The sequence below is a fragment of the Stylophora pistillata genome, chromosome 13 (assembly GCF_964205215.1).
Source record: "Stylophora pistillata chromosome 13, jaStyPist1.2, whole genome shotgun sequence".
Lineage (NCBI taxonomy): Eukaryota > Metazoa > Cnidaria > Anthozoa > Scleractinia > Pocilloporidae > Stylophora > Stylophora pistillata.
The window spans coordinates 24236309-24245805 of NC_142531.1; the positions used below are offsets into that span (position 1 = coordinate 24236309).

Here is a 9497-nt window from a genome sequence, read left to right on the forward strand (position 1 = left end):
TTTCACACGCACAACATTTTCGCGCAAGTTTGACAGGCACGTCAAATTCATAATAGACCGGAAGTAATTCTTATTTGGTTTAGATTTGTAGTCACGCATCACGAATTCCTAGGGGGGGAGGGGGGCGGAACGGCTTCCGATATGGCTTTGTGTCAGGCTGTCCTTTCCCTTCTCCCCTCCCCTCCCCTTCCCTTCCTAAAACCCCCAGAGAGCCTGATCCTCAGGCTATCACAATCCACTTGTATGGAGATGAAGTCACTGGATCTACCTGCACGCGTTTATCTCTTCCTCAAACACTCTCTGCGTGAGAAGTACTTCTAACTGCAGGCAACGCCATCATCCTAACTTGATGTCTGAGCAGAATTGAGAGCTAAGGATGGGCCAATACCGATACCAAATATTCGATACCAGCGATATCGAGGTCGGATCGAAAAATATCGATACTAGCGAAGAGTATCGATTCTTTCGATACTGCACGTGACCTATCCGCGATGAAATCTCCCGCGACTAACCGCTGACAAGTAGTCGAAAAGACTTGGGGCTCGAGATCGTGTATGTGTGCAATTGTGTGCAATGTAGGACTGCCACAGTGAACCGGTCAAAGTGGCGGTTTCTTCCATTCCCTAGTTCATTTAATGGAACTAACATGAAAGTGTATAAAAAATAAAAAAATCTTGTAAGTTACAATTCTCCTTTTAGGAAAAAATATCACTAACCGAAACTACATAATTATATGGCTATGAATAATAAAATTATAATGTGCTGTTTAGGTAGTCTATATCTTACTTTAAGTCTCTTGACAAGGGAAATGCAAAGTCTTCAAAAGTTCAACGAAAAAGAATAATAAGAAAAATTTACTATAAAAATAATAAAAATAACCTATAACTGATGAGTTTAAGGAAGTCTTGCTCGACCCTTCTCTACTTCCAGATCCCTGTCTTTAATGTCTAAGTTCCTCCTTCTCGGGGTTCTAAATCCCCTTAGACATAACAGCGCGCTCCTATGTCAATGTGAAATAGGACCCGATTTTATTAACTGTTAATGTAAAGTCACTCAGTACAACGGCAACAAAATCACAACTCGCAACAACCCAGACATCACAAGGACTAGGACATATCTGGAGCAACAAAAATGAGTTGAGAACTACTATGCCTGCTTACTAAAGAAAAAACCTCGAGCGAGAAAAGAACTGAGAAAGGTTAAATAGTTCCAAAGTATGGCATCTCTGTATGGTCCTGTATGCCAGGGAGTCGCTGATGTATCGAGTATCGAAGCGCAGGATCCATAATAAGTCGGGCAGCCGTGTTTGGTTATTATTAGTGACCCGTGTAGTAACTGATAACCTTTCATTGTACACCTTATGATCATGAATGCAAGTGAAAGTTGCAGATTGCTTAATGTAGTAAGTAGAAAGACTGCATCATTGCGGTCTTCTTCATTTCCTCGGGGAAATTAGATATGAGTCTCAATAAATTGAAATTTTTGACTTGCTTGATTGTCTTGTTGATGCTGCTATAGAGACTGAACAGAAAACCATGGGAGAGCGCCTTCATTAAGGTAGTCAATCAGATCACGTGACTTACCGTTAATTTCAATGACGTCACAGTATCGGTATCGATATCGAATACAAAAGGAAATGTCGTACTCGGTATCGTATCGATTGGAAAATGCCGTATCGGCCCATCGTTACTGACAGCAATCTCTGTTCTTCTTGCCCCTTCAAAACATCACACGTTTAGTTCTTGACAGTCATGATCGATATAATAACAATACAAACCACGCCCAACACGCTGAGTGACGCTTATTGAGTAACCTTTCGAGGGTGTTTTAAGGTCCAGAATCAAAGGCACTAAAGGTAAGTCAGCTAAACGAAGGATTAAGGATTTTTTGGCATTTGTCAGGTTTCAAAAACTATGGAATCGAGGAGTGTTTTCTCCCTTGCCTGTACGTGTTACTCCACCAACGTCTTAGACGTTTTATCCATCATGACGACGAGCGCTTGCATGATGTGGTCTGATGTGAGCTGAGGTTTTTTTCCACTTTCGACTGAAATCTTTAACGAAATTCCTTGGTATTATCTACACAGGCGTACAAATCTGATATTACATATTTTTCATACCTGAGCGTAACGACCTTTATCTTAAATCCGATCTTGCTTTTGATTTCAGTACAGTTTTGTGACGTTGGATCACTCCAGAGGTCAAATCTTTTGTTTCGAAAACACGTCTTCCTTGGCTTAAAAATGGCAAGACGATCCCTATTTGTTTTCTTCGCGGTAGTGACTAAGACTTTAGCAATTTAGTTCACCGACAAGTGCAGTCGAACCTAAATTGAGCGGCACCGTATAAAGCGGTCACCTTTTATCAATTGGTCGGTTATCAAAGTCCCGACAATTTTTTTTGCTGACGTACTATAATTTTTTAAACCTCTAGTTAGTTATCAACACAACGAAGCAAGGAAATAACGAAACAAACTGCAGCCATGACCTACAATAATGACACATGTTGTAGAAACTTACAAAACTACATTTCCACAAATGTTTAATTTTTTCCACCATCGAAGAGTGTTAATTTGCACAGTTTATGATAAGCACGGTTAAGTCAAGTGATAAATTCTAAATGTGAGCCAGTTATACTATAGAGCAAACTACTTTTACTTTTCAACTCGCCAAATATGTAAAGCAAAGCCGGATTACTAGTAATGCGTTCATAACGCGTTTTCAGTTCCATTTTTTAATTGAAGAGTTTCAAAACAGGCTTGCTATTGGCCGTGCTCGATTACCACTGCTCTTTCGCGAGAATGCTCTTAGGGTGGGGAGAGAAGGCATTTTACAACCCGGGCCGTATGGAAGCTGCAAATAAACTAGGCAACGTAAGTAACCCAGATAATTATCTCTTTGTTTGAGCCGTTGTGGATAGTCTCTATATAAAAAAGTTTTAGGGACATCTTAGAGACGTTTCGGCTAAGAAAGGTGTAATTTAAGTCTGAACGAAGCCAATTCAACCAGAACTGAGAAACATAGGGCCTGTTTACCGTTATTTAACGGAGTCTAACCCAAACCGCGGTTTTACACAAGCAGTGGCCATGGGCTTCAGCGATTCTCTATTCGGAGGGCTGATTTAATCAAATAAATGTCCTTCCACTACTGGCGAACCTCTTGACACTGTTCACAAAAATAAATGTTTAGATAAACGATTCGGCTAAATTGAATGTGGCTTACAAAGCGGTTTAGTTAAATAACGGCTACATTATGTTTAAACAATCAGTTCATAGTCTTTCATTTTCATCTCCGAGGTTCAAATACCCTCTCTATTTTCATCCTTGCTTCCGATGTATAGGTGTAAACGATTGATAACAAATTTAGTATAAAATCCACTGGTAGTCAGAAACACAAACTATGTGAAAATCATGATATCAACTCCTTTGTAATGTCAACCGACAGGCCAAATAAGAAATTGTCTCTTCAAGTTATGTATGGTGAGGAGTCCACGGTTGGGTGGTTCTAGATTTTATCATTTTATTTTTGTTGACAAAAATGTCCCCTATACTTTTATGAGGGATTTCTGGAATATTTAGGCTCCAAGGAGTACATAATATTAGAGCTCTCCCCAACTGTAAGAAACTCTGCCCTTTCACGTTCTCCTATTGCATTTTCCTGAGAAGAAGTTATTGATTTGGAACATGGTACACCATCAAAATGGAAACAAGACTGCTTCATTTCTCAAGAACTGTTAAGACCTTTAATTATATGACAACAATCACATTTTCAAGAGTACCTGAGGGTTGCCTTAGGTCAAGTCAATGAACGTACACGAAAGGCTACTACAAGCATAAGGTGGGGTAATTTCTCCTTATTTTGACAGAAAAAAAAAGGGCAACAAGCAGTGAAACAGTTCTGTAACTTAGAGTTCAGTGTGCGCCTGGGCAGGCTCAAGATCTCCTGTGACATCCACAATCCCACCAATAGGGGTTCCAACTTTGATCTTCATCTTCTGGTTCGTGGTCACTTTGTCAAGATGCACCACGCGGATGGTGAGATCTTCATAATTGCGAAAGTACATTGCCTTGTTGGTGAGGTCCTTAACTACAACCCAAGAGGTGTAATCGGCCATACTTTCATGATCATGGGATGCAGCGACTCCGTGGGGAATATCAACAGTGTTCATGATGTGCAAAGCCAAGTTCACCGCCTCATCACTTTTCTTGGCTGGATCTGCAAAGTGCACCATGGCTGCAGAACGCACCAGTCTCGACGGGGGAGTGAAATCTCCTGGGATACCAAGAAGTCCACTTCCTTGGCCAGTAGCGTTGAACGTTGTTTCACCCAAAACCAAAGGATCATGGGCGAACTTCGAAAGATGAACGTAATTGCGGAGGTTCAGCATGTGGAAGTCATAGGGTGGGGAGTTGGTCATGACACCAATTGTATTATCGTACAGTTTTGGTCCCTCTTTGGTGTACTCAATAATGATGCCGTCACCACTTTCGTCGGTAATTGAGTAGTGCAATTCAAAGGTGTTTTCTTTCAGAGGTTGTTCCCACACAAGTGGGAACGAGTCCTTTTTCCAAGCCTCTCGCACCTCTTGAGCAGTTGCAAAGTTGCCCAGAATCCAAAACGTAAACTCCAAGTTGGAAATGGCCGAGCCACATTTGCTTTTGGGGATGGCCTGGTATTTGCAAAAACCAGGAAACAGGAGAGCACCCACGGAAAGTCCAGCGTCATTTTGGCCGTCACAGCCCACGATCGAGTCCCAAGCATCAAGGTATGCGATCTTGTATTTATTGGTCCAGGTCATTGCTGGGGAACCACGGGAACAAGTCTTTGGCAGAGATGCAGTGTGACGGTAATCCTTGGGCTCCACCAAGATATGCGACAAAAGATCCACCATAAACTCCATGCTACGTCCCACCACGACTGTTTTGTCCTCGGCTGTCACTCGGATCTCGGTACAGGCGTCGGTGACAAGAAAAAGATTGAGAAGTATTTGAAGCACTAGAGCCGACTTGCAACTTATCATTTTAGAAGAGTCTGGAAAGAAAATTTCAAAAATATTGTCAGAACTTCTATGTTATTGATGAGTTAGGGTTACTGCCCACCTTCGCGGGTGTCCTTCGGGAAAAAATTCGGCCGGTACTTGCTTATTGAGAGGAACTTTGTTTTTAACCTTATGTACGACAAATGTTAGCTCGATTCCTTACATTTTGTTTTCCAGCCTTTTTTGTTCACACGACCTCAGTCGCTTGGGAATGTTCTGTGTACCGAAATCGTTTTGGTCAATCGCTTGGTAGTTGCGTTTGCCTTTTGTATATTTCCTTTGATTTTGGGCATTCACTGGAGTAACGAGGTCAGAGAAGCACTTGAGAAAAACATTAAAGAGGAATTTGGTCAGTACAACAAAGGTAGATGTGATGGCGACTTCTTTGTTCGTAAATTGGAGCATAGTTATTAACAATGTTTGGAGCGTGGAGAGGAGTGCCAATACTGGCCTCTTTTCCTGACAAAATGGCGCCTTTTCCTTCCTCTTTGGGCCTTTTTTTTCTTTGCCTTGGAACTCCTCTCTAATTCTTATTTCTGTTTTTTATCCACGAGAAATGACTTTCTACCAGCAGAGAACTTTCACGTGTGTATTTTGTCAAGTGCGCGATGTGAACAAAATAGACAAATAACACGAAATTGGCGCGAATATTTCCCCTGGGGGTCGCCCATTTACCCTGCTTAGCTAGATTGTGACACCCACGTGATTTATTAACTTTTGTTTTAAAAAAATACGTTATCCTAAACAAGGCCCTGTTCGAACTAAGCCGAAAAACTTGGTTTGGTATTTGCAAAAAAAAATTGAAAATTTTGTAACGACGAATTTTTTGTTTTCGTAATAACGTTCGCACCGGAAACGTGTGAATTATTTGTGTAACCACATATGTCAGTCAATCGAAATAGATAGATAGATAGATAGATAGATAGATAGTTTATTCAAATATACCTAGCAGCCTTGCGGCTGAATTGCGTATATTACAATAATGTAATTAAATAAATATATTATATAACGTATACAAGAATATTCAAGATTATAACAATTAAAAAATCTATGAGCTAAAACCTATCTATATTTAAAAGCTATATTTACATTATCTACATAGGTTTCTAGGAAACGGTCGTTAAATTAACTGTTGTTGTTATATTTAATGGTGGAGGCCATCATGAAGGTGTTTTTAAAACGGTTTGTCCTCCACCGGGGGATTTCGAAACGCCTGTTACGTCTTAAATTGTGCTTTGGATGGTTGGCACAAGGCAACAATTCACGAAGCCCGTGATTATCTTTTCCGATAATGTTGCTAAAGAGATTGCGGCAAATGTCTTCCATATAAGCCATGATAGGTGGAATGCCGGCAGATACCGGAGATAAAATGACAGTGCGTTTTCTCTCATGTCGCTTCTGGTCAAGGACTGATCGCAAAGCAAAATGCCCCCACGAAATGCTTTAATCGCCCTTCTTTGCTGTTTGCTTGCCATGCAAAACCTTATTTCGGCTATAGTCAACGTTGCCGTCGACCTGTAGAATCCTGGTTTGAAATCGTAACTTCCCCGAAGTCTTTTTCCGTAGATATTTGAAAAAGGAGAGAAAGTCATTCGACAACTTTCTAAAGCTTCTTTCAATTACGAAATATGATGACCATTTGTAGAGTATCTGTCAAGGATCGATAGATTTTCTCGAGTTTGACTAATGGTCGTGGGTCGTGGGTCGTGGGTCGTGGGTACAAGTCGTGGGTCGTGGGTGTGGGTGTGGGTGTGGGTAAAAGTCGTGGGTGTGGTTAATACTTAGTAATAAAAATAACCATTTAAAATATTAAATATAATAATACATAAATTTTATACAACCCTGTCATTTCTTCTAGTTACTTTCTTCTAGTTATTTTATTTTGTTTATTCAATTTACCCTACTTTACGTCTATTTTTATCTGTTATCTCACTGTCAATGAAATTATTAGTTTCAGTTTCGAGACAGGAAGAGAGATAAATCTTGTAATTACATTAAATTAGTTTCACAACACGATAATTCCGGATCTGTCACGAGCGCGATCGCCGACGAGCGTCCATTGGTCGGCTACTCTGGGATTTGATTTTTCCCTTTTTCTGCTTTCTAGGGTAGTTCAAGTGTCAAGGGAAATCCACAGGACATTCTTTTGTCCTCTTGCGGTTTTCAAGCCTCAGACGATAAAACTTTCCCGAGGTAATTTTCTTAGGGAAAAATCGGTCACACTTGCAAATTTGAGTTTCCCTAGGGAAACTGTCAACAAGTCAAGTTTCCCTAGGACAAAACCCTGTAGTGTGACTACAGCTAATATCGCGTTGACGATCCTCCACTGTCGAGTTACCAGTCTGGCAGAGGTTATCTGTGTGCCTTTTGAGTCAGTCGACTTGTGTACAATCAGTTTTTCTTTGTGTATACAGTGTGTAATTACCAGATTTATCTATCATTCTTTTGTCATTGATGTTGTCAGACGAGATCTCGGAATTTCTGTTCCTTGGCCCCTGACTTTAGCCGCAAATATAGAATTCACGAGCGCTGTCGCAATTTTAACGTTATAGTACTACTATATGAAATCATTTTTGGTACAATCGTACAAAGCAACTCGGGTGTCTCGTTAACACAGACCTCGAAAACGCAGAACGCAGACCGCAGACCGCACAGCTCGAAAAACGTGTACACAGTGTGTAATTACAAGATTTATCTCTCTTCCCTTTGTTATCAAACGAGATCTCGGAATGCGTCGCGAAACTGAAACTAATTTCATTGACAGTGAGATAACAGATAAAAATAGACGTAAAGTGGGGCAAATTGAATAAACAAAATAAAATAACTAGAAGAAAGAACAGTTAAATTAATGAATGACAGGGTTGTATAAAATTTATGTATTATTATAATTAACATTTTAAATGGTTACTTTTATTATTAAGTATTAACCAAACCCACGACTTTTACCCACACCCACACCCACACCCACACCCACACCCACACCCACGACCCACGACTTGTACCCACGACCCACGACCCACGACCATTAGTCAAACTCGATTTTCTCGCCCGACAAAAAATTGTACGCCTCCAAATCTAATTGACGGCATCTCTGAAGTTTGGTGGCACGTACGAAAATTTTGGTGGGTCAAAAAAATCGTCGCATTGAAAATAGTTTCGCGTTGACAGATTTTTTGGCAAAACAAAAAAATATTTCGCGTAGTGCGCACAGGCCCTAAGTCGGACGCTTTTTGAGATTTTAAAATTTTTCTTTTCGTTAACGTTAGCTAACTTCAATTTATTAGTCCAATAAAATAAAAAATTACTTTTTCGGCCTCTGAAAGTGGGAAGTAACCTTAAACCCTGTCACTCCTAGAAACAAGTATATCTGTTCCTACAATATCGAGACACTTTCCAGGAGACAGGCGATGAGAAAAAACCCAACAATCAACTGGCAGATATTGTTCGATCGACCTTCAAAACCGTAGAGCTGAAATTATATTAAAAATTTGTGGTAGACAGTGCGGAAATTTGATAGTAACTCTTGAAAGTGAAAGGATAAACTGAAAAGGATCCTGTTACAGTGGCAGTTTTAACGATACAAAACAACGCCCCAGTCATACTAGCTATGAGCTACTTTCACAACTAGTTTATACTGCTTTGTAAATCGCCAACAGATTTCAAAATAATTCAAAGTAAGAGTTTTGTAGAATACCGAGGAAATTCGAAAGCGGTACGGGTAAACAAAAATAAAACAAGGATGGTCAAAAATGATGACAACTTTCTTAAAGACGCTCGAAGGATTACGATACAAATGCTTCGAAAACGATAGAACGAGCAGAAACGTGTATACTAATATAAATACGAGCGTGTTTGGAATGAAAAGTGTACAATGCCTCGTCAACCTTAACGATTCCCCAGCCACCGTCCTAAGATATGACCAAAACTCTCCAGGACAATTCAAGGAGAGATAAAAAACAACAACTGAGTTTCGTGGCATCTAGAGAGCTGCAGGTAAACTCCCTCATGGAAACTGTAATCTTAATTATCATCAATGGCAAGGAAATTACTTGTGTGTGTATATGCAATGCCGGTTTACTTACCGAAGAACACGCCAAAAGGGAGCATGCTAGGTGACTTTAGAGAAAGGGTGGAGCTTCTTCCAGAGTTACGTCCAGGGAAACGTTATGGCAAGAAAACCATAACTACAAACAAGTTTGTCTTCTTATATACGGGGCGCTCTTGGAAATGAAAATAGCATTATTGTTGTCTGAAATATCAAAGTCTTCTATATTGTTGTCTGAATTGACAATCATGTGCTAGATCACCGCATGACAGATTTCGAAATGAGCAATGTAATTGTGTTTACCAGAGTGAGCATGCAATCGTGATTTCTCAGTTGTAAATTGTCGTGAATTTTCTCAAGGCAGGCGAGCCATTCGCGACATTGGTCTTCTATATAAGAAAAAATTTTTTTAGAAT

General features: G+C 40.1%; 1 protein-coding gene across 1 annotated transcript; it reads right to left on the minus strand.

Moving 5' to 3' along the window:
• Positions 1–3717: 3717 nt before the first annotated feature.
• Positions 3718–9285, minus strand: LOC148718253 (uncharacterized). Its single transcript, XM_088743908.1, has 2 exons — positions 9119–9285; positions 3718–5029 (listed from the first exon to the last, which is right to left on the minus strand). The coding sequence occupies exons 1-2, from the start codon at positions 9141–9143 to the stop codon at positions 3903–3905; spliced, it is 1152 nt and encodes a 383-aa protein (XP_088600034.1). The 5' UTR covers positions 9144–9285; the 3' UTR covers positions 3718–3902.
• Between the last annotated feature and the right edge of the window lie 212 nt (positions 9286–9497).